At 33.8% G+C, this 26915-nt stretch overlaps 1 protein-coding gene across 2 annotated transcripts in view; it reads right to left on the reverse strand.

The window, feature by feature from the left end:
- Positions 1-8983: 8983 nt before the first annotated feature.
- Fas3 (fasciclin 3) overlaps positions 8984-26915 on the reverse strand; it is a 263488-nt gene continuing 245556 nt past the window's right edge. For both annotated transcript variants that reach the window (XM_089085990.1, XM_089086032.1), the window contains exons 8-10: positions 21910-21949; positions 12505-12682; positions 8984-9742 (exon numbers count right to left, since the gene is read on the reverse strand). In XM_089085990.1, coding sequence (XP_088942116.1) covers positions 9566-9742; positions 12505-12682; positions 21910-21949 — 395 coding nt within the window. In that variant the 3' untranslated portion in view covers positions 8984-9565. The remainder of the gene's footprint in view (positions 9743-12504; positions 12683-21909; positions 21950-26915) is intronic.

A 26915-nucleotide genomic window follows, 5' to 3' on the forward strand; every position in this document is an offset into this window, starting at 1 on the left:
CTACCATCAATAAGACATTGACTGAAGAGGACGGTTTAATATCAAATTATATTCTATTTTTGCTTATTCAGTGTTTTCGCATTTATTTCTTTAACACTCAAACCTGGAAGAGGATATATATATATATATATATATATATATATATATATATATATATATATATATATATATATATATATATATATATATATATATATATATATATATGCTTTCTGTTATTTTTTTACTTTAAATCATTCTAAAAAATCATTAAATCATTGCCACCCCTTGGACAAGTTTTTACTTCTTGGGGTGACCGCTAAACTGATGTTAAATTGTTTGTTTGTTTAGAATAAATTTTCTCTCTCTAAAACAAAAAAAATATATACAGATTTAAGACGATTTCAGAAGCTTAATGAACTTGATAAATATCGTCTATTAAGGTAAGATGCAGATAATGCATTGATTAATTTCATATTCAGATATTCCAATTCAGATTTAGCTACAATTCAGACATTGAATCTACTTAATATACAAAAATAAAAAGGAATAGTTTAGAAGAGATATTTTGAAATCATAAAATAAGAAACAGAAACTGTAATAAATGCAAATAATGTATTTACATAAAATAAATAAAGCTACAATAAAACATAGTTTAAGGCAAGCAATAGCAAAAATTAATATATTTTGTCAATAACAAAAACACATTCAATATCGTCAAGTTGTTAAATTGGTGTAAATAGTAAAATTAGTGTAATTACACTGTAATTGGCATGATTAAGTAAGTGTTTTTCAAGTTATCTGTGGCGTAGTTTAGGGGGCAGGGTAGCCCTTCCACTTGATTTTGCTGGTTCAACAGAGCGTGTATACAGTAGCTTTTGTTGGTACTTGTATAAGCTCCGGGCCACTCAAGTTGCTCATTCATTGACGCATTGTAAAACCGGTTTTTTTCATTAGTTTCTTTCAGCTTAGCGTGAGACAAGACAAAGAGAAGTGACAGAATAGATGAGAAAATAATTTGGGCTATGCATTTGTACATTAAGGGGGGTGGGGTAAGGAATTTGGACAGTGTGAAGTTAGAAAACAATTCTTACTTCATAATATGCAGAATAATTGTACCTAAGACACTAGGCATGCAAACCCGCTATACCTTATTACGACCAGTACAAAAAATATTAGCTTATATTAATAATTAAATCCAATATTTTTACAATGTTTATTTTTAATCAATTATCAAAAATAATTATTATCTCAGTTGCCTCTGCCAAAACCTAGGATCTGCATTTTTTTTTTTTTTTTCAGAAAATAGTAGATCCAAAAATTGTGATGCCGCCATTGGACTTTTCGTGTGAAAATTGTGGGACATCGATCTTCACTCAAAATTCAATCTTTGTTTATTTGCTAGGTTTAATCGAACATTATTAAATAGAATTTTCCTTCCTTCCAGGCTACACAGGCTTGTATGTGTTCATTTAAAACTATCGAAGCAAACTTAGAACCAATTGGTGGTTTTCGTCGTCATGGCCGTCAAAAGGATCCCCTCCCTGGGACCATCATCAGAAGAAATTGACCCTTCCACCTCCTCGATCAAGGGAGAGCTTCAAATCAGGTTGAGCCCTGAACTAAGTTCTATGCAACCATTTCATCATTTTCATTAGGCAGTCATCATTTTTATCATATTACTCGATGATATATTTTTTTCAATATACCCTTTTATGAACTTTACAACTTTTGAGTTTATCTACAGAGCAATCTAAAAAAAACGTCTTTCAGAAAGTTGAATTTAAAATTAGGCTGAAATTAAGACTGCAGAAAACCCAATTCAACAAAAAACCTATAATGTATTAGCAAAGAAATATATGATTAGGTAGCCTGAAATCACCAAAACTTCAGCGTGAGGGGGAGGGGTCGTTGGTTGTAGCGTAATACTGAAGTTGGAATGACATTCTGATTGATAGAAACATGCTGCATAATAGAAAGTAAGGAATTCATTGTTTTATCTTAGTTTTTTATATGTTATCAGGGTAATATCTGGGACCATCATGGAGGGTGGGGAGATTGTAGGGTTAATTATCAGGAAAGCAGCCACGATAGCTGGAAATAGCACAAAAAAGGTACTACTTTGATTTGTTTGAATGTCTACTTAAGAAACTGCCAACTATTAAATATTTACTGAATTTCATTTCTCCCAATTTTTAAAGCCAAAAGTATACATCCCATTCTCAACATTCCTTGTCAAACTTCAAACTACTCAAAAACATGGCCAATAAATATCTTTATACTCTATTAAAGTTTCTCCACAAACATGCTATTAGGCTTTGGCATGGAGCCAATTTAACTGTAACGAAATTTTACAATCACAATTTGTCATATCAAATTTGAGAAAGTAGTATATACACTGATAATAAGAAAAATATTGTTACAAATAATAATGTATTTAAAATGACATAATAGCAGTTATATTAATTAATAAATATTCTCCAAAAATAATAAAATAGATATACTCTGTATTGGTAATATCGATTCTAATTGAAGCTAAATACCGCTTGTAAGGAGTTAATTTGACCGTTTTTTCCTCAATTGGAATTACAATGAAATATTACTGTCACAGTGTACTTTTTTAAATTTAAGAAAGCGGCATAAATAATAATGAAAACGGTAATAAATAAATAATAAAAAGACAAAGTATTTAGAATAACACAATGATAGTATTAACAATAAACATAATAAAAATAATAAAATAAACACACACAGTATTAGAAATACCTGCACTGACTGAACCAAAGGCAAAAATAACAATAATAATAACAATGTGACAATGTAATACTACAGAACAAATTGAAGAGCGAGAGTATCTCCTTAAAAATACCATTTAGCGTTGGCAGGGAGCCAATTTGACCACTAATAATAAATATCTATAAGTATGTATTTTCAATAAGTAAATACATTTCTTCTAATAGTAGCAAATTTCAAGAAGGGAAGGAATTTTATTGATATATTACAGTTTATTACCTACACATTTTACCGTATCACAACTGTGAAAGCGGTTCATATAATGAAAAAAAAAATTATACTCTGCTGCAGTGGTGTCGATTCCAGGAAATTTAAAGAGGGGGGGGGGGAACAAACTGTATTTTTCTAGGTCTAGATGGGGGGGAGGGTAGCTTTGTATTCTTTTTCAATTTTTCAAATGAACATACCGAAAAAAAGGTATTTTTAGAATATAAGGAAGGGATGCACAAATTCTGAAGGAAGGGGGGGGGGGGCAAATGCCCCTATCCCCATAATTGACACCACTACTCTGCAGAGGAAATAATATATCTTACTGAATTACGATAGAATAGATGATAAATTCACCCCTTAGGCAAAAGGGCATAACAAAGATTTGAGCAACTCAAGGTAATTTAATTAAAAAAGAACAAAAAAACATGGCATCCAATTATATGGAAAAACAATAAATTCCTGCAGCCAAAAAAAAGATGGGCAAGAGATAAATGAGTAGTATTTTAAATTAGTCGCGTTAACCTCACATTTTAATAAAATAAATTTATCGAATACAATCTAGCCAAACTTTTGAATAAAGTGTCGTTGGCAACCCATCCAAGCAAAATTAAAACATATTCCTTGCAACGTGCTGTTTACATACATATGTCTTGAATCTCGTCAACTGATATATTACGGATAAAGAAAAACCAAATGTCACAAAACAGACAAAATTTCACAATAAAAAAAGGTTGATTTTATAACAGAGGATACAATTATTCATAGAAAAAAGAAGACAAAAAAAAAATCAGATGACGAAATAGTATTTTAATTAAATATATTGCTTCAATTAATTAATACAGCCAACATTGTTCAACTTAATACACGGTAATTGTTCTCATAAAAAAAGGAAACATTTGAGCTTTTCGACAAAGGTAGATAAAATTTGAGCGATTCAATTAACTTAATTAAAATAAAAACGCATTGCATTCAATTAGATGGTCAAAAAAGTTAACATTACTACAGACGCAAATATTTGTAACAAAAAATGAAAAAAACTTAGGAGCTTATTTCGTCATGCTCAAAACCAAATGGTAAATCGAAATTGGTCATGACGTCATTTTAACTGATTGGTCAATAACGTCATTTTAACTGATCTCCAAGCGTCTTTTCTACGTTAGAAGAATTTATTTTTATGACCGACATAGCCTTTAAATTTATGCAGATACCCACGCAATAAAAACCCATAAAACATAGGTATTCTTCATTTCTTCAGGTTTTACGAATATATCTCCTAGGACCGTAGCAAGAATTATTTTTCGGGGAGGGGGGGGGGAAGGTACAAAAAAAATTTAAAAATGTTTTCGTTATATTTTTGCGAGTCGGAAAATTTTTTAGATACGCCCTGATAACTCCTACGACAAGCAAAATCATCTCAGATTTTGTAACATCACATTACAGACATTTAGAGTTTAGGTCTTACGTTGTAAACCATAGCCTTAGGCTATGGTTTCAGGGTTAAAGTATTTTTTCCTCCGAAGAGCTCTCTGCTCGCTGTTTCCCAATAGTTTGAATTCAAAGGGACATAATTACCTGATTGAGTGTAGCGAAAACCGGGCGAAACTTGATTCAGTTGGAAATAATGACCAGTGATTTGTTTAAATCTAATAATTCGGTAAGAAAAAGATGCAAAGCTAAAAGCAAAGCTATAATTCGGTAAGAAAAAGAGCCAAATTAAACTATATACAGTGTAAACAAATTATACTATATATCAAAGAGCTCTTTACTCAATAATCCTTCACTATGCACATTTCTGGGGGTGTAGATGTAAATTTCTAGAGACTTGAATGTGAGAGTCTCAGCTACGACCTTTACAACGCGTGTTGTAGGGACCAGGGGCCTATAAGACGTAGGGACCAGGGACTTCCCCTTACATATTGTTTCATTAATGAATTCAATAATCATTAAATATCTAATTCATAAAATGTCGAGAAGACCAGACGTGATGAAGCTAAACAATGTTTCAATGTATACAGCAGACAGCAACCTTACATATTTGTATTATAATTACGCTATATTACCTATGAACGTAATTGGTAAGGTTTATTTTTGTTTTATGGGTATTATATGGAGATTTAACATGTTTTTTTTTTTTTTTGACAGATTGGTTAGACAGATAAATGAAAAGATTTTATATTATAATCACAATTGTACTCTTCGTCAAAAGGAAGAAATACTACTCAATACATACAGAGGAATATCAACCTGAAATAATTATATATATTATTTGTAAAAAAAAAAAGCTATAACATTCAGTTAAGCCCTTTCATGTTTACACATTTTTTCGTATTTAAACTTCAAAACTCCAAAAAACCGGGCGAAACTTGATTTGGTTGAAAATAATGACCTCCACTATGCAAATTTCTGGGGGTTTAGATGTAAATTTCTAGAGACTTGAATGTGAGAGTGTCAGCTGTGACCTTTCCAACGCGTGTTGTAGGGATCAGGGGCCTCTAAGACGTAGGGACCAGGGACCTCCCCTTACATATTTTTTCATTAATGAATCCAATAATCATTAAATAGCTAATTCATAAAATGTCGAGAAGACCCGACGTGATGAAGCTAAACAATGTTTCAATGTATACAGCAGACAGTAACCTTACATATTTGTATTATGATTATGCTACATTACACATGAATGTAATTGGTAAGGTTTATTTTTGTTTTATTCGTATTATATGGAGATTTAACTGTTTATTTTTTTTTTTAGACAGATTGGTCTAAATATATAATCAGATAAATGAAAAATATTACATTATATTCATAATTATACTCTTCTTCAAAAGAAAGTAATAATACTCAATATATACAGCCAAATATCAGCCTGAAATAATTATATGCATTATTTGTCAAAAGAAAGCTATAACACTCAGTTAAACCCTTTTATGTTTGCACATTTTTTCGTATTTAAACTCCAAACTCGAAGCTGTTGCCGTTCTTATAAACCTTAAGGGCAGAAAATAGAACGGGTTTCTTCCTAAGTTCAGTAGCCAAGGAGATGAAATTAAGCAAATAAGAATTTTCACAGGCCAGGTGTAACAATCAAGCACTGGCCCACTAAAATATTTTTTGCGGAGATGGCGCTGCGTCACTGTTTAATAGTTGCTTTGCACCCATTTCTTAGTTTAGCTTGTTAGTGCTAGTGTTCCTAGTTTAATGCCCTGGCAGTGCAAGTAATCAAAGACTTGATCCCTTGACTCTGTTAACTGCAATAATAATCCCCAAAAAATCATAGTTTAAAAATCGTCATTTTACAAATTTTTTTCATTTGACAAGTAGCAACACCATCTATATTTATCGCACTACTTACGCTTATTGAAGTATGGAAATCCAATCTAGGTCACTATATATCAATACTGTACCATGTTGCGTGTAACTTGTTCTTGTCAATCAATCTACCCGCCCCCCCCCTTCGGCTGCCCACTCAGTTGTTAACACCAGAAAGAAGAAAAAATTAGTGACAGCACCGTGCAGAACTAATTCACTTGCCGTATTTTACTAATACATATACTAAAGACGCCCTAGGACTAAGATTTTTAAAGACACTACCATTACGATTTTTTTTTATCAATTGTTACGAAAGCTGCTTTGAAATAAACAGTTTTTAGTCTAAATATTATTTATAAAAGCCTCAGCTACGAAAATCGTTTTTTTACCCTTTAGTGGTTGAAAATATATATTGAGTAGTTAACATTACAGCTTAAATAATCATACAAACGTCATAAAAGCCGTTTAAAACAAAACAAAAAATAGAGGAAAAAAAATGGTTATTAGGTCAACAAGCACATAATGACTCTTTAAGAGGAGAACAAGAGTAAAAAAAAGAAAGTGAAAAAAGCAAAAGAGCTCAAAATCAGTTGGTAATTTTTTTTTTTTTTATGCGAAGTCTAATGGCCACTATATCTAAAATTTTAATTGATCATGCACTTAAATATTTAAATATTCTTTTAAATATGACTGTTTAATGTGTGGCCCACTACAACTCAAGCTTCTTGGGTATAGTAACCGCTTTACGTTTGTAATAGCTTTTTTTTTGTATTAATAAAATGATTTTTGATGACGTTTAAAACTAAAAAAAACCGTCGCCGCCGCAATAAGTGCATTCTCTGTCGAATGTGGAATGATGAAAAATCAGATATGTATTTCGGTCTTAGACCAAAATTATTTGATCCTGTCCCCAAGTACTCTATGCCTATGATTTTATTCAGCCAAACGCTATAATGTTGACATATTTTTCTCATATTAAAACAAAACAAAACTGTTGCCACTCCAATAAGCTTATTTCCTATCGTCTGTAAAATTGTAAGCGATCAGATATGTACAATGGTCTTAGGCACAACGAACTATTATATCAAAGTCCATTAAAACATACATACATGCAAACATAAGAAACAAACATACATAAAAGTTGATTTTTATGCTGCCATAATTAAAAAGCAGCATGTTACAAAACACAAATTTTACAGAAGAATGGAAAAAATTAAAAGTTTATTTCAATTTTTTACCGTTCTTAAATAAAAGCTGCTTCAGTAAAGAGTATCCAAGGTCATTATTATTAGTTACATTATTATTTTATAATTTTATTTATAACTATTATTTTATTTACTTTTTTATTATTATTATTAGGTGTCCAGCTAGTTTATTAGATATACAAGATACAGAATAACCAATGTGCCAAAAGGTGCAAAAGAGCACTTTTGTCAGGACATTCAATTTTTTCCCAATATTTTGAAAATTCTTTTTTTTTGGTATTTCAGTCGAAGACAAGAGCAAGAAAAATGTTCCCCTTCTAGATTTTGATAAATACCTATTTCGTCTATCTTCATTAAAAAAAAAAATTGAAAAATCTTGATTTTTGAAAAAAAACTTTTTTATTACTTTTACTTTATTAAAAAAAAAAAGAATAGCACTTTTGGTAAAAGCTTATTAGCATACTCAGAGTCACATAAATACTAAACGAACAATTGATAAAAATGTGCCAGCATCTAATGGCTACAAATCTCAGTCTGAAATGAAATATGACATGACACTTTTTGATTTACCGCAGTCATTTGTGCTAGTTTAAATCGCAATGCAACCATGTCAATTCCGAAATTTCAAGCACAAACATAAAGCAACGAAATATTTCAACTTTTCTAAACAAAATGGTCTTCAAACATGCATCTCCTATCTTCGTATATTCTACTTTCAACAAGGCAATTGGAATATTTAACTGGAATATTTTCTGGAATTTTAAAATATTGGATTCTAGAATATTGTCTAGAGCATCAAACTGAATTTTACAGTCTATTAATAATGATAAGTCTATTTTTATTTTTCTTCAAGTTTTGGGCTAAAAAAAAAACGAAAACTATGCCTTTTAATAATTAATTAATTACAAAGAATACAAGTTAAAGAAATGTGATCTACGAAATTATCCACCAATATTAAATTTATTTCAATTTAACTAGTTCTTATAAATTAATTGTTATAAATTAATTACATTAAATTGATTAATCTAATTTTGATTTATTTCACACAAAATTTGTCAAATAAGTAATAACTTTTTTCTGGGCTTTAAATGTTTTCAATCCTACTTAAACAAAAGCTGAGACTAAAATACCTTTTGATTTGGGTAAGGCTTGCTTAAAGAATCTGAGATGGACTAATGTCTTTTCAAATTCTGTTTAAAACCTGTCATTGAGTCTTACCCTAATTTGACACCATGGTCAGCAACCCCCCCCCCCAAAAAAAAAAAAAATCAAAACATATAAAAATTACAGGAGAATATAAGATATTCAGTAGACAAAATACAAAGACAGAGCAATGAGATATCCAATTTAAAAAACAAAAAGTTCTTCTTAAATGCGTCTCCTCTTTTCGCATATCCTACTTTCAATAAGTTTATTGGAATATTATAACGGAATATTGGAGTATAAACTGAAATAATGTCAGTTCAATATAGTCGAAGTGTCTAAAGTCTGCTTTTCGTTTCCCCCCAGTTTTCATTTAAAGAGAAAAATTACCTTCATACAAAGATTCTCTACAATAATCAAAGATTCTATGTTTCTAATTATAGTTTCTTAATTAATTTAAATTCAAGTAATTAATTTGATTTGAATTGACTTAAATTAATTTAATTTCAGTTACTCAACTAAATTAATGTAACTTTGATTACTTAATTAATTACCTCATATGAATTTAGGCTTTCAGGGGCTTCTTTATATGTTAAATACTGCTTGAGTAAAAGCTGAGATTAGAAATGGTTTTCGATTTGAGAAAACGAGATAGAATACTGTATTTTAAAATACCATACAATAATTGTCATTGAGTCTTACCCTGATTTGACACTGTGGTCTGCGAAACCCCTCAGAAAAGCCAAAATTACATGAGAATACGAGATATTCACATACACAAATGGTCTTAATACGAACATAAAGCAATGAAATATCTAACTTTAAAAAAGAAATGGCGTTCATACATAATATCAAAAAAATACTGTAAAAGTTTAAAATAAATAATGCACGCTCATTGGCCTGGCCAATAGTGGCCACAGTGGTTGGAATTATTCCTCTTTAGCGTTTTCTTTGGTTTCACTTTCTTTGTCATCTTGTGGGACTATTCCAACGATTTCTGCGTATTCAGTCCCTGGGTTTTGTGGATCTTTCACAACTTGTGGCCCTGTGACTTCCCTCAGGTCGAGTTCGGCGTAGATAACGCTGTCTGAACGTTTTTCGGCAGGCTGTAAATTAAAAGAACATATAATTTGGATGTACTATTTCAAAAGGCATTAAGGTACCTGACAAAAATTTTTATGGAGAGCCAAAACTGAAAAAAAAACGAATAATAATAAACGTGTTTTGAGTTTTTCGGAAAGGTTTTCTTTCAAAAAATTGTGTGGTTTTGGGTCTTGTAAAAATTCTTTCTTAAAATTGAAAAAGATTGTAAAAAAAATTAAATTTTTGGTCTTTTCGTTTTCGAAACCATGTTTTTGAGTCTTGTTTAAAATGCCGCTGTATAGAAGTAGCTGTCTGTACAAGAAAAGGATATAAGTATTATCAATACCACAAAAAAAAAAAAAATACAAAGAGCTCCATTATCCGGCCATTTCTACGGGTGAGAAAAATAGCAACAAATATTTCGAAAAAAAAAATACACAAGAAATAGAATTTTCGAAGTTCCTTGAGGACCATAGTAAAATATGAATTAAAAAACAGATTAAACCAAACGACAGACCATAACCCTGTCAGAATGTTTTTCGTCTGGCTGTAAACAAAATAATTTACTATTTGAATGTTGGGCACAAAACAGAATGAGCTATACATAAAATAGATATCAAATGATATAAGTTATAAATGCATAAATGAAAAATGTCAATGAGTTGATAAAGACGAGCTAAATATCAAGTTATGTAAAATCAATCTATTTTGGGTCCCTCATTTTCAATTAAATTCATATCTTCTCGAAAAAAATCTACTTTTTAGTCCATTTTGAACGAGTTAGAGTTTTTATTGTATTTATCATGTCCGCCTTTTAGTCTTCCGATTTTATCACCATGAAATGGTATTTATTTTTATGTAAACACTTATATACTTTATATTTCTAACTACTATACCCTCTAAGTTTCCACGTGGAACCAGCATTTCGAATTCCCTTTCGAGATCCATAAAATTTGTCTTATCCAAGATCCGAACCTAAGTTACCACGGCCACAAGCAAGTGTTCTTACCAGTTCAATATCAAGTCGCCAGTCGGTGACACAAAAGTCGGTAAGTTGAGGAAAAAAAAATAAATAAAGAGAGATTACTATCCTCTATGCCCAGGTTATAAAGTACGTTTTATTTCCATTGGTGTATTTTTTTACTACGTATTTGTTTTAGCCAATCATATTACTCCTTGAGAATAGGAAAGCCAAATACTTAGCCCTTTTTTACCCGTAGTTGTATTTACCTTTTTTACAATATCAAGTTTTCAACTAGAAAAGGAACGCATTGCCTGAATTGTTCTTTTGTATGAAACTTTAAGCCAATAAAATAATGGCCAGTATTTCGTCATTACATTTTTGCAAGTAAATTTTCTCTGTGATTAAATACTTCAACTAGTTTATATGACAAGGCCGTATCCAGGGGGGTTACCCAGTTTGAACCCCCCCCCCCCCCCAAAAAAAAAATAATTTTTTTTTTTGACCGAATCGAAAATAAGTCGAAAATTAGTAAAACCTAGGTAAAAATCAGTAAAATTAGTCGAAAAGTGAGTCAAAAAATTAGTAAACCCCCCCCCGAAAACAAAATCCGGGATCCGCCCTTGTTATATGACATACTAATCAATAATAAATAAAATAAAAAATAAACTTGTTTCTAAAATGGACTAAAAAGTAGAAATTTTTTATTCTCGAGGCACTATGAACACAAGTGAAAACCAAGAGGCTCAAAATGAATTGGCATTTTGCCCCCTCGTTTTCGAGGGGGTAAACGAGTTAAAAACTTTTTCATATTTATTATTTTCGACTTTTTAGTCTTCTCCAAGACTAAAAAGTATTTAGTCTTCTCTAAGACAAAATTTATCTTATCCAAGATTCGAATCTAAGTTACCACGGCTAAAGGCAAGTGTTCTTGCCTTTGCACTATCAAGTCTTATAGAATATTGTTTGTTTTATAATTTTTACAATGCCCAATCAAGTGTTCATTATGTTCATAGATTTTAGAGAACTAGATTATACTCTACTTTTTATTCCATCTTGAAAACAAGTTTAAATTTTTTTTTATTTATTATTTTCGACTTTCTAGTCGAAAATAATATTTAACGATCGATCTAATGGTTGATCAAAACTTCTACGTGAAAACTTCTCAAACGTGATTCGTTGTTTAATGTTGTTCCACTGACAATCGGCATTGTGATTAATAGGGCCTCTTTTATTTTAAAAAAAGCCTTATTTCACTTCATTTTAAAATTTCTTCGTTTTATTGAGGAATGATGTTAATATTAGTTAAATGTAAAAGAATGGGCAAACTTTTGTTTTTTATTAAAGAATTATTCCTGTTTTAACTTTGAATCCGACTTTTTATAAGACGTTAGAGTCAGAATATCAGAAGCCCTAAACTCAAGAACAATCCTCGAGTTTCTATACCATCAAGACAAAAACAATAAATTATTGTTTTCCATCTTGAAAACGAGTATAATTTTTTTTTCATATTTATTATTTTCGACTTTCAAGACTAAAAAGTATCTAGAATTCTCTAAGACAAAAATTTATCTTATCCAAGATTCGAATCTAAGTTACCACGGCTAAAGGCAAGTGTTCTTGCCTTTGCACTATCAAGTCTTATAGAATATTGTTTGTTTTATAATTTTTACAATGCCCAATCAAGTGGTAGTAAAATGGCTCACAAATTCCCCCCATTTATGTGACAAAAATACAAGTAGGTGAGTTGATAAAAACGAGTTGAAACCAGGTGAAAACGAGAATAAATGAACAATCGTGTCTTTATAACCAAATACATGCTACCTTAGCTGCTTCTGCGTCTGATTCAATTTTTTCTCCTTTGTTTTTAGCAGAACGAGTTTTCAATGACCCATACATATTTCTCAATCTTTTGGACAGTGATTTAGACTCAGGTTTACTTTCTACTTCAACAGTGGCTTCGTCACCAACAGTATTCTGATTGGCACTTTCGGTTTCACTCCTGAAAATGTTAAAATAAAATGTTATAAAATTAAATAAATAATAAAAATGAAATATTTTATTATTCAATAATATGTATTTAATGAAATATGCTAAATAATAAAATGCAAGTACTCTAATAGGTACTTTAGGTTTCATTACTAATCTTGTCAAAATACAATGTTACATAAAAATAATAAGAATGCATTGCATATTTTATTGCTAAATAATGTATATTTAATAATATATATTAGATAATAGGCTAAATAGTGAAAATATATAATAATGTACAATAATAAATAATAATTGTTTTGTTACCTTTGAAGGTTGAGTTTTGGACTGACATTTTTCCGCAAATTGTTTTTAATAGCTTCAGCTAATCAACTTTGATGTCCACCAACAAAGTTTCGGTAGGGGGTTCAAACTGGGTAAAGATTTTATGAGCTCGGTAAGATTTTATGAGCTTCACCTTTCTCCTGATGCTACGGATCCTGACAGCGTAAGGAGGACCCATAAAGCACCATAAACATATTAACATTCAGCTATTCTTTAGACAATGTGTTGATTTTGGTTGTTTTTCTTTGGTGCTTGCAACCATGTATGGGTAAGCACTCATTGGAGCAAAGAGTATGAGTAACTTATAAGAGTAGAAACTGGTGCTAATGTTGACAAGAAAAAACAACAACTATCAACGCCATGTAGAGTTTGGCAACACTTGATATTTTTTTCCGGGTTGTAATTACAATAATTAATTTAATTAGTGTAATTGGTTAAATTAGGGTCCTAATAATTATCTGATCTTAGTTCCTGATCGGAAAATGATTACAGAGATTGAAACAATGCTAAGTGTCACCACGCACTAGATGGCGTCGATAGTTTCTTTTGTGTCGACACTAGCCCTAGTTTCCACACTTGTAAGTTACGTACGCACTTTGCATTGAAGTAGATGCTAGGTGTAACAACAATTAAGAAAGCCCTTCTTCCCGTCTTTGCTTTTTTCTTTCGCTAAAAAAGCTTTCAGTTTTTATAATTACGTTTTTTTTTTTACTTTTCCCCTCGTATTAATGTTATTTTTTTAGAACCGCTTTCTAATTAAATTTATTAATTTTTTACGTAGCTAGTAGGATCGGAATATTTGTTGATTCGATTTTGAAGAAAATAAAATATTGCAGTTAATCAATATTTGTCATTCGGATGTTTCGTCCCAAAAGGTATTCCACTCTCTGGCAGCTTGTGAACTTCTCAGAGTAACATTTGTTCCCCTACGAGGGGCACACTTCTTCATCTGGTGATTGTGATTTTTTGAAAGTGGACAGGCCCTCACTGTGGTCATGGTTTTTATTTTATAGAAGATCTGTTTCCAGGTGCTGATCCAGGATTTTTTTTAGGAGGGGGGGGGGGGCAAAATAGGTTGATCCGATAAAAAAATTTGGGGGGGGGGGCGCAAAATAGGCTGATCCGATAAATTTGCTTTAAGAGCAAGTTTAATTAACGCAAACTTGAGTTCATTAAGTAAATTACACTACTTTAGACTACGCTAGGGGGGCCTCACCCCCCTGGATCCGCCACTGTCTGTTTCTGACCTTTGTTGTATAAAGCAAACGAAGATACAGTATGAAGGAAAAACCTCCTTGTTTTTATCGTGAAAGTTGCTTAATGTAGAAAAAAGGATAATAATAAATTTATGGCCAAGGACCACATAAATAGGACTAATGCGAACAGAAGCAAGAATTTCCGAACATTTAGGGAGAGGGTGTAGCACATTTAGGGAGGGGGAGGGTGGCACAAAAAATTATATTCTTATATGTGGGGGGTATTTTTTTCTAGTGAAAATACCAAAACATATATTTTGTTAATTACAGGGGCGATTGCCCCCATGTGATTGTAAGGGGAATGAAATTAGCCCTGGGCGCCGAAAACCCTACCTACAAATCTGTAAGGCATCGATCCATGATAATGACAAAAAAGAAACTACCACAGGTAAAATTGCTACTAACAAAGATTCATTATTAATACAGCGGGGATACGAGTCAAATTGAAAACTTAATTAAAAGCCTGATGAAAAAAAAAACTGAAATTAAAGCTCAATTAGAAATCTCATTATGTAATATTATAAATGTTACATCCCTCAAGTTCAATAAGCGAATACTTTCAAAATTTAATAAGCAGAAATATTTGTCTGAATACTGGTGCATTTTGCGGGCATCGCTATATACTGTACAAAAGAACTTCTTCGCGGTGCCCGCATAATGCACCAGTACCATTAATATTTATGCTTCATACTCAGTTTCCAAATCACCTCTTTCAAGGAACGACAATTTTTCTTTCAGAGGATGATAAATATAGTTTGAACTGATTTAAAAAATGTCACTTGGTTCACCCGTTCCGTTGTTTTGCTTCATTCTCATGACAACTAGATAAAACAGCAAAACGATGGCAGACGACGATACGCTACAAATAGACCTGAGTGAAGTGAACCATATGTTAGAGATAGGAGCTAGTCGAGATCAATATATGGAAAAAGTCGACATACCACCTTCAAAACACTATAATAAAAATGCAACAACTTGTAAAAAGGGGGCAAGAAAGGCGTTTTTGTAGAATTGGCCCCTCCCTGTTCTCTATAAACGATCCTTAATCAGAAATCGAGATACTTATAACTGCTTCTAAAAACGGAACGGTTTCTTAAAAAAAAACTATTCTAAATATGAAAGTTGCGGGGGGGGGGCTGCTCTTCCAAGAGCCCTCTGTTCTTAACGCCAAGGTTTAAATAGTTTTGTTTTTCTGAGAGCATAGAGCCAGTTGAAAGGGCAATAGATACATCCAGTTGGTATCTGCAAGTGTTTTATTTACCCAACCCCTTTCAAAATATTTGAATCGAAAATTGTATTATATATACTAAATTCCATTATTATTAAAATATTTGTGTACTTAATAATAATTTTATATTAAATTTTACACTTATTATTTATATTAATTCTATTGTTTATATAAAATAAGGATAGGTCCTCTAGTGTAAAAGAATTCATTCTTAAAGGTGCGGAAAAAGAGTCAAACTTTAGCATAAAGAGCAGGGGGGTTAAATATACGATAATCTCTGTTAGTTTTAAGCTTTAACGTCGCTCTTTATTTTCACTTGAAAAACTTCTTCGCTTATTCCAGTTACGTTCAGTTTTCGTGATATTTAGGGTAATCTAAAAGTTAGGAGGATTAGACCCCGGCGCCCCGCCGGCGCATCGACCGAACGCCGCCAACTAGAGGCTCGGTTGACCGCCACCAAAGTGTCGCAACACCGCCGGCGCGCCACACGTACGCCACCACCCGCAGAGGTGGCGGCATTCGGCTGACTGTGAATTAATTGTTCGGCAACTCTTAATTGCATCATCCGCAAAGTCGGGGTTTTTATTTTCTCGTGTGGTTAGGTATTTTGAATTTCTTGATTAGAAATCAAGCAGGATTTGCACTATCCCCGAATTTTCAGGGATTTCCCCGAAAATCAATGTGTCACTCCGAAAAAAAAATTTGGTTCCCCGAATCCCCGAAAATCACCCAATCACGATGCCACCCCTAGTGATTTATCACTAGTGACTATCCCTGCCAAATATTACTTTGCATACCATAATTCTTCAATACTCTCTTGTTCGCTAATTTTCGTCCCTTGTGTTACTTTGCATATAAACCAGACAGATACAAGTGCAATATACACGGTTCTTCATATGTTGACAAAAGTATCGTCTTTATGAAATTAAATAAAAAAAACAAAGTTTTTTTAACTGAAAGTAAGGAGCGACATTCAAACTTAAAACGAACAGCAATTATTCCGCATATGAAATGGGCTGTCCCCTCCTCAACGCCTCGCTCTTTACGCTAAAGTTTTTAAATTGTTTTAAAAAGTAGAGTGGTGAAAAAGAGTCAAAGTTTAGCGTAAAGAGTGAGGAGGGGATAGCCCCTTTCATATACGGAATAATTGCTGTTCGTTCTAAGTTTTAATATCGCTCCTTACTTTCAGTTAAAAAATCTTCTTTTTATATTTAATTTCTGAAAGTTTTTCAACTGATGCAGGTTCGATTTTGGCTCACCGTGCATGAAAAATTAAAACACAATTTGCATATTAATTTGGGGAGACTTATTCCCGATATGAAGGGTCCCCCTCCTCAATACCTTGCTCTTTACGCTAAAGCTGTTAGCACTTTTAAAAAAGCTTCCTATTCTAATTAAACGGCCCCTGTGTTGCAATTTTAGTAAACAGTCAAACTTTAGCGTAAATAATAAGGGATTGAGGAGGGAGCAACCCTTCATACAAGGCATAATTTCTGTTCGTTTTTTAAATAATGCCGGTAAATCTGGCTCACCCTCTATGAAATATACCCCTCTCCCTTCCGGAAAACTCCTCCGTGGAAATTTGATCAAACGTGAATTCCACCCCCCCCTTAAATTTCCTCCAGACAGTTCCTTCCCCGCCAAGAATCCCCCCTCTCTGTAAAATGGCTTGTGGGTGATAAACCCTGAAAAATTCCCCTTAGCATTTTTTCATCGGAATAAGACTTTAATCTATAATCGGTTTCTCGATCACTCCAGAAAAGCCCTCTTCCGTGGAAATTATTTCCCAGAAAACAAAATGCGCGAATAAAAGCCCCCGGATGATTCCCCCGAACACCTTCATATAGAAAAGTTGGGAAAGAAAATGTAAGACAATTAAAAAGAATTTCGTATAGTAGCCTAATTTTGTCAAAACTCCCCAGTGTAAAATTTTCCCTAGAATATACACTCATCAGAAATTTCCCTCCAAAAGGAAGATTCTCCCCTTAGAAATCCACCCCAAGCACAACCCCCCTCCAAAAAAAAAATGGCTGTATACTTCCCAATAAAAAATACCATATGTATACAATGGGCAAAGTTCACAACTTGCAATCCTTTCCCCGGGGACTCTGGCAGGTCATTTTACACCTAACAACATAGTTATTAGATTTTTCGACAATATTGAACAAAATGGCTATCTCAAAATTTTGAATCCGGTGACTTTGGGGGGGGGGGATGAGCGTGGGAGGGGGCCTAGTTGCCGTCCAGTTTTTTTGGTCACTTAAAAAGGGCACTAGAACTTTTGATTTCAATTCAAATGAGCCCTCTTACGATATCTTAGGACCACTGGGTAGATATGGTCAACCCTGGGAAGAAAAAAAAACAAACAAATAAAGCACGCATCCGTGATATTTCTTCTGACAGAAAAAAAACAACAAAATTCCCCATTTTTGCATATAAGAGCCTTAAATCTCTACAACAGGGTCATCTGATACGCTGAACCTGATGGTGTGTTTTTCATTAAAATTCTATGACCTTAGGGGGTGTTTTCCCCCTTTTCAAAAATAAGGCAAATCTTCTCAGGCTCGTAGCTTTTGATGGGTAACACTAAACTTGATAAAACTTTTATATATTTTAAGCAGTATAAAAATCGCGATTACTATTTGATGCCTAGGTCGCTCATTGCGTTACTTACAGCTCGTTACCCCGAACTGTTTGATGACATTAAACCATTTTGAATGCAATTTCCCAATTGCTATAAGATTCTTACATCATTCGTAGTCAAGAATTCTATTTTTAAGTTGAACAGAACGCATACACTATACAGGTTCAGTTGGATTTTGAAATTGATAGCCAACAAATTATTGCGACAGCTGAATCGTAAGTTCATAGAATTTTTTTTTTGCTATTTTTATATACATTTTCTTAATGTTTAATACACAATTATTAAACATCTGATAGATTAAAAAAAATACAGTCTCCTTTCTGAAAAATATTTACCCCCCCCTCCCAAAAAACCTTCTATTAAGACAAAATCTATAGACTATGTACAAGGTTGGGGAGTTGAAGATTGAAACGGAAGTGACCCCAAAAGTATGATTTATAAAAAAATTATATGTTATTGCCTATAGGGGGGGGATATGGGGGCTATCATTTTAAAATGATAATACCTCAATTTTTTTTAACTGAAAGCAGGGATGCCAAAAAACTAATTATTTTTTTTTCATTTAAAGCGGAGACGGAAGAAAATGATATCAAATTCCCTGGGAAACCATACAAATACTTTTATAGACCCAGGGCCCCCCATTGGGACTTTTTCATTGTCTTGTGTATTTTTGTATTTCTTAGAGGCTACTGGCTAATTTGGCTTTAGTGTTTGCTCCCTTATAATTAGATTCATTGGATCTTATTGAATGCCACGCGAATCTATTATCTATTATTTCATTTATTATGGAAGGGTTCTGAAACGCCACAGCCATTTCGTTGCTACCATATTTCTACTTCTCTTGATCAATAACGAAGAAGACCAGCTTCCAGCCAGCAACTTAGAAAGTTTTTAACTCATGAATAGGCCCAAATCTTTTGTAAATTCGAGCTGGGATTTGAGAATGATGAAAACATTAATGTTTGTGATCAATATTGATCGCGCCAGCGGCGCGCCGCCGACATCTTACGGGCGGCGGCGTGAAAAAAATCATCGTCGGCACGCCGGCAGCGTGCTGCCGCTATTTTTGGCCCCACCACCGCCAGTCTTCCCTTATCGGCGCGGCGCCGGGGTCTAAGGAGGATATCATCCCTTCTTCACCCTTGAACTCCTTATGCTACTGTTGAATTTCTTCACAACAACAGTCAAGAATAAAAACTCATTTAGGTCGATGAGAAAAGGGACCTGTCGGTTAAACAGATCCCAATGAAACATCTATAGATGCTGGGTGAGGCGTTCCCGGCGATTCCCTCAACAAGAATAAGTAAAGTAATCATTTGGGCCTATTTACTTTACACAGTACAATTCTTTTTGGTTTTGTTAATACAAATCAGAAATGTACAGTGAAAGACAACAAACAACTGTGTGATTTAAAAAAAAACACACATTATTTTCCTTCTTTGTTGGGTAGCATAAACACCAAGGTTTATGACCCGCAAAGTCGCTTAGTCACTTAAATTTTTTGGCGACCACTGCACTAAATAGATGGCATTGCATTATTTGCTATAAAACTCGCTTGATTGTCCTCTCTTCACAAAACCTCTATAATTCAAAAGTATTTCCAGAGAGGATAAATTGGCCCCATCCAGGATCTGGCAACTTTTTTTTGCCTAAAACTGCGCGAGTCTAAACAAAGTATAAGGCTTAGAGCTTCAAATGATCGAGACTACCTCACGTTCCAATATATATATATATATATATATATATATATATATATATATATATATATATATATATATATATTCTTCCCACATTAAATAGCCAAGATCCAATTCTTATACGTTTCGCATCTTTTTTGGCCCCTGTTTCAAAAATCCTCTGTAATCCAAGCCCGTTTTCTATTTTTCCATTCTAGTTAATCGAACACGCCGCTATGTCCCTTGCTAGAATTTTCCTATCGATTAGCAAACATGGATCTTTATGACCGCTCCACACAGCAATTTATCTAAAGAGGAAACATAAAGGGAATTCACCAGGGAGGGAACTGTTTTTATGTGAGTTACTGATGCTCGCAAAAAATTTATGGAAGTGATTTTACTTGGCGAAAAATTCAGTCCACGATTTAGAAACACTAAAAGAAATTCATTTTTTATGAGCAGAATTAACATCCGGAAATTGGTGCTTTTTTCCTTTGCAACATGAAAGAAAACCCCCTAACTCTGTATCTGTAGATATATATAAGTTATTCAGTTGCCAGAAAACTTAGCTCCACAAAAAAGCTTCCACATGGGGAAAAGCTTCCAAGAAGATAAGGTACATAGTTCGTTTGGATTTAAATGCATAAATCATTTAGGGATAAGAAACTTCAGACCTGTTTTACGTGCATATGCGTTTGATTGCGGAGATTTCGAATATTACAGAGAATAATCATATTAAAAAAGCGTTCTAAAAGAAAGCAATCTTACAAAAAAAAATAATAACAGGTTTTGCAAAGTTTCTCTGGAATATACTGCTCCAGAGAACATTATTGCCTTTTTGGGAAAAGCACTGGCTAGAGTGAAAACTTGGAGGATATTCTACTATCTATATTCAAAAAGCACCAAGTAGCCATTGCCAAAGTACCGAAAGCTCCAGCTAGCATGAGAATTTGTGGAGCAGACTATTAACTATATTAAAACATATTTCGGAAATAATTATCAATTTCTTAATTTTGGGTCAAACAAATATTTTATTATATATATATATATATATATATATATATATATATATATATATATATATATATATATATATATATATATATATATATATATATATATATATAAAGTCACCCAATCAAGCCAATTATACTACAGTTCTAAGCCAAAAGGAAAAAGCTTGGGCCTTTCGAATTGCTGTAATTCAAAAGATGTTACACGGCATTATCTACGATACTGATAATTTTGCCCAAGCCCCTTAAACTTAGCAAACCAAATCAATGGTCTTATTTATTTTCAGAATCTCTTGAGATATTTAAATATTTCCCATATTTAATCTTTCTTTGTTTATAAAGAGTTTAAAGAAAGGTAGATATCGATATAATGGTCGTATCGGCCATGTTGAGAATGCCTAAGAAAAACACTATTGTTCAAACAGCTGGCGATTACTATATGCAAGCAAAAAAAAAAAAAAAGAAAAAAGGAAAAAAAAGGCATTTTCCTTTATTCCCATGTCGTAAATGCTAAAAAAAAAATCTATCAAAATTCAGACAATTTAACAGTACCGTACTTAATTTTAACAGTACCGTAACTATAGCCTATAAGTTTAAAAACTGACTCATTTTCCTTTTTCTCACTTCCTATAAAACTAATGCCTTGGAACATAGCGCTTTTTGAGTACCAAACTCAATTATACTAATCTATAATGAATTTGCTATTTCCAGTGTTAGTAATAATAATTATTGTTCATAACCCACTATAAAAAAAAGAGAGCGGAGTAACAAAAACAAAAGAAACAAACACTTCCACAAGAAAAAAAATACACCAAACGAATAAGAGCATAGTAGGCGGGCAAATACTTGTAGGAACAGCGGGGTAGTTTGACAGCAAGCTCGGTAGGTTTTCAACTGATGTTGGTGAGTCCACTGAGGTTTCGAATTCTAAACCACGGAGTTGGATGTAATATAAAACAGAAAAAAGGGAAATAATAAGATCAAAAATCACAAATATGAATGAAATGATTATGAAGGAAGGGGAAAACTCAATAGGGTAATGTAAAAGCAAACAATGACACAAATAATAAAGAAAGAAAGAAGAAATAATACTTACGGTTCTCTGTCAGTCTGCTTTTCTTCAGCGGGGATCTTACCTAAAAAAACAAAACAGATTAGTTAGAATTTTGTTTAAAACTAGTATTAGTGTGGATCAAGATTTGCGGAATCAAGCAAAATAACATATGATAGAAATCATTCTCTTTTTTTCATCGGAACATTTCAACTCAATTTAGATTATTAAAAAAAAAACAATTACAAATAGCCCCCCCTCCCAAAAAAAAGAAGTTGTAAACACAATTGCAGTTGGGTAGAAATTTTCTTTCTTTATTGGGTAAACTAAACTGAATAAAGAATGAATATTTGCAAGCCAAAGCAAAACTCGAAGGAGATATGACATTATCAGCTGCTTTCCATTTAGACTTTTTCTAAGAGAAGCTAAGAGCAAAAATGGTAAACAGGTTCCGCTACTGCTAGTACGAGGATTCGGTTGGGAAATTTAAGTTAAGAAGCAAAGCCCAAAGAAAAAATGACATTATCAGCTGTTTCCCATTTACGCTTTTTCTAACAATCTCCGAATTAAAAAAGGAAAGCGTTTGTAACATCCTTCAAGGGAGGTATTAGCTGAGAAGTCCGTATTGAGAAAAAAAAAACTCAAAGGAGATGACATTGTCAGCTAATTGCCATTTATATTTTTTCTAAGAATATTCGCATCCGAAAACGGAAAAGCTGTTCAGCTTCGCTTGTACCAGGCACTAGCTAAGAAGTTTGTGTTGAGAAGCAAATCTCAAAAAAGGCCTGACATTATCAGCTTGGCTGTGTTTATTAAAGGGCCATATACCCTTTTGTGACTTTTCAAGAGAGCCAAAAAGTGAAAAAAAAAATTGTCAGGTGTGGTCACTCTGAAGGATGAGGCAAATGGAGATAAAAGGAACATATGACCAGAAGTGGCGTAGGCTATGTCTATTTTTTAAATCTTCGTAGTAGTACGAGATAGAACAATTCTGACTGGACCATTCGATTCCTAGTGCTGAGTTAACCAAAGAAACATACATAACTCATTTTTGACCAAAATGGCATATGTCGCCCTTTTAATTATCACAGCCGAGTTGCTTTCCATTATTATTTTTCACTTAGTGTCCCTTGTGCGATGTGTTGGCTGTAAAGTTTGTGTTGAGAAGCAAAACCCAAAGAAGATATGAGATTGTCAGCTTCTTTGCATATGCATTTATTTCTAAGAATATTCGCACGCGAAAACAAAAACTTTTCGGTGTCGCCTTTTTAGGATAGAATGAAAATACCCCAAAGATGTACTTTTCAAAAACAGAGGGGTCATGGAGGGAGATCTGGATTGTTTTGTTAGGGTGACTGGGTGCAGGGCTCATGGGTTGTGACGTTACTGACTCTATTTTTGGAAACTCTTGGGTTTCATTACGCTTAAAATGTTGAAAGGCGGTGCTATAAGGGTTTCCTTAAAGGGTGAAATTTCCCCAGAATCCCAGGGTGAAATAAGTTACCCAATAATAATTTGGAGATCAGAAGTTTTCAAGCTTAAGTATACCAAATAAGAATTAAATCTGATTTTGTCGTCAGGTACGCAGATAACGATTTACTCGTATGTTGGGGAGGGCTGGACCCAAATAGCTCCTCCAAGTACATGTCTGCTTGCGGTTCTTGACTTCAGCTGTGTCAATTCACGGGAATATCAAGGGGACAAAATGCATGTATTTTTCAATTGCACTTTTGTTGTTTTTTCGATTTACTTGAATGAAGATACCCAAAAAGGTATTTTAAAAAAAAAAAAAAAAAAAAAATATATATATATATATATATATATATATATATATATATATATATATATATATATATATATATATATATATATATATATATATATATATATATATATATAAATATACAATATAAATATATATATATATATATATATATATATATATATATATATATATATATATATATATATATATATATATATATATATATATATATATATATATATATATATATATATATATATATATATATATATGTTGGGTGTTTTGTTAGTTCTCTTGCATCATAACGTAGCACATAACAAGTAGTTTCTTTGATAATTTTTGCAGATTTTAATACAGGCTCCATCTAGGGAAAAATCTCAGTGGATCACTATGTACCACCTGGCCCAGTATGGACCGGAGGTGGTGCATAGTGAGCCATCCTATGGTACATACTGGGCAGCTTGAAGGCTTTCAAATAAAAAATCATTCGTTTATTGTGTTAAAAAGGTACAAAGGTAAACAAAACTTATAAAAAATGGAACAGATGACACTCATTTGTTTATAATGTTAAAGCACTAGAAAAGTAAGAAAACTAAAATGCTACGCTATAAAAAAAAAAACGTTTTGCCAGAAATGGAAACTACAGATGTTTACCAATCCTTGAAAGTATAGAAAGAAGATGCCCTTGAAGCTGTCCCTTTTGCTGAGATCGGATTTGAAATCTTCTTCAGAATATCTTCATGGGGATGCACAATGGCGTCTTCTTTTTCAGGCCACTTCCACCTATTCACTCCCGCCATGCTCAGCACACTAACTTGGGCTAAGCTTAGGCAACGAATAGGTACTATTTGAAAGATAAAGATGGCTTTCAACGATTGTTTGCCCGTTATTTCAAGCAAATTTATGGTCCTATGTCAATTTTAAATTCTTGGTCATCCTTCTTAAGACCATAGGCGGGTGTGCCTTGTTTGCCTCTTTTTGAATTCTTGATCAGCATGCCTAAGACTCTAGGCAGGCATTCCTTTCCAAAAAATAACCTGACAAGTATGTGTCCAATAAGAGAGTCATACATACTCCTGCCATTTACCCGTGCCCCAGCCATTTAATCATTTGCCTCTCAATTACTTGGACTATCTGTCTTGGCTTTTCTCTGTCTACAATTACCCAGCGTCTTGATGCAACCTATGCAACCTATTGCAAATAGCTTGATAACTTCAATTCAACCTGAGTTCTTTACCTGAACCACTCCAGGGAAATATTCGCCTTCATAAATTTTTTTACGAAATCGCCAATTATAAATGTGTCGAACAGTCCGTCCTCTGAACAAATCTTGTCTTCTTCCTCCTATCCAATGTGAAGCGACAAATCATAACTGTCATCATAGAGTGAAAGGCTTCCATCAGTGTCATCGTCATACTGTAAAACCTTCTTTGCTGCTTTCTTTTGCATTCCTCTTGGCTTTGGCTTTGCAGCTTTCCCCTTTCTGCTGGCTCTTGCTACTTCCTCTGCTTCAATTTGTTGCTTTACAGGCGTATCAGTCAAGATTTCGGATGAGCCTCGCTTCCTACCTCTGAGAGACTGCTTCCTAGGAGCAGCTTTAGCAAAAGGCCTCACCTGTTCTGGACTGAAGGCGATGGAAGATGAGGCTATGTGCGCCTGTCTTACATTGTCGGTCATGCTTGCTCTTCCAAGTTGAGGGCTGGTACTCGCACCTGTGCTGTTAGCCTCTGGGCGACAGTCCACAGCTTTCGTGTCATGATTTTTGGTACTGCTTGATCCGTTCTCCTCCCTTTCGGGTCTGTCTGTGACATATGAGCACAGGAAATCTTGTACTGTAAATATGCCTGGGTTGTAAGGCCAAATACCTGATCTAGCAAACCCACTCTGGATGTTGGAAGGGGTAAATGCGAGTGGAAAGGCTGAACCAACTAGTCCAACAATACCGTAGATCGAGATGGTTTTTCGGGATTGCTCAACATCCAATTATCCATTGCCCTGTTATACTGGGCCTTGAATGAGAAATAGACACTGACATCAAGGGGTGTGGCTGCAGTGTAGGGGAATAGTCAGTAGGACTACACCATTCTTCTTGGAAAATTCCAGTGCATTTACCAAGATATGGGATTCGTGATTGTCTAGCATGAGCATCTTTTTCTGCTCAGCTGTAGCATCCGAATGTTTGGCAAAATGTTGCAAGTAGTTGCAAACAGTTCTTGGGATACCCATCCAGATGGGTTTGCTCCTCCTGCCGATCCAGCGGGACTTCCATTCAGCACATGTGGCTGAAATTTCTTTCTGGGAAAGATCAAGTATGGAGGCAAGAAATGTCCAGCAGAAGCAAATGTTGCGATCACTGTCACTAGATTTCCTATTTCTGCTGAAGTGACTTTACCTTCTATTTTTCTTCCTTTCTCGGCAAGGACCTGTGGGGGCTTGTTAACTGTCGTCATACCTGTTTCATCCGTGTTGTAAATATCAGCTGCATCAAAGCAGTTTTTTTTTAAGCAAAGTACGCAGGCTGTTGAAAAACTGCATCACATTGTGAGGATTGAAGTTGGTTGCTTGACTGAGTCTGGTTTCCTCAGTGATAAAGTAGGATTCCAAGATTTGAAACCACACATCCATTCTTTACCCGCTTTTTTGTGGTCAACCCATGCCTGAGGCATTTTTTTGTTATTTGTTAATGCAAACTGATACGCCAGTTTCCTGGCCTCTATTTCAGTAAGCCCATAACACATGTTCAAAGCGGTGATTAAGTAAGTGACCAAAGCAGCTTCTTCATTGGGAGAAAAACACGGTGACAAATCCATGCTTTCTGGCGAGACTGGCTGAGACCTTCTGGTCATCACTGAAATTCTTGTATTCGTTGTACTGCCGCTGAAGCGTTGCTCTGGGAATGCCAAACATACTTCCAGCCTTTCGGACACTGAGACCTTCACAGACCTTATTCAAAGCTAGTCTAGTATTCTCTCCGGATTCAGCCTGCCGTTCTGCTGCATCCTGTCTGTACTGTTCTATATGGCCCCTTGGGACTCTTGGCGTTTTGAGACTTCTTTCTGGGTATAGATCAGTTCCTAAAACAAAAGTACTTTGAATAGCAAATCAGTTTCTAAAAGAAACCTGAGCGAAAAATCCTATGGCACATAGTGAGCCACTGATCCAGTATGTACCGCTTCTGAGTGGCTCAGTATGTACCACAAGCCATCTGTTCTTTAAAAGTGAAACTGCCTGAAGGTGGTTGTAAGAATAGGTAAAAGGCGGCACTGCTTATGCTCTCTGATAAATA

The sequence above is a fragment of the Artemia sp. Qi Xiang Cuo genome, chromosome 1 (assembly GCF_049724085.1).
Source record: "Artemia sp. Qi Xiang Cuo chromosome 1, ASM4972408v1, whole genome shotgun sequence".
Classification (NCBI taxonomy): domain Eukaryota; kingdom Metazoa; phylum Arthropoda; class Branchiopoda; order Anostraca; family Artemiidae; genus Artemia; species Artemia sp. Qi Xiang Cuo.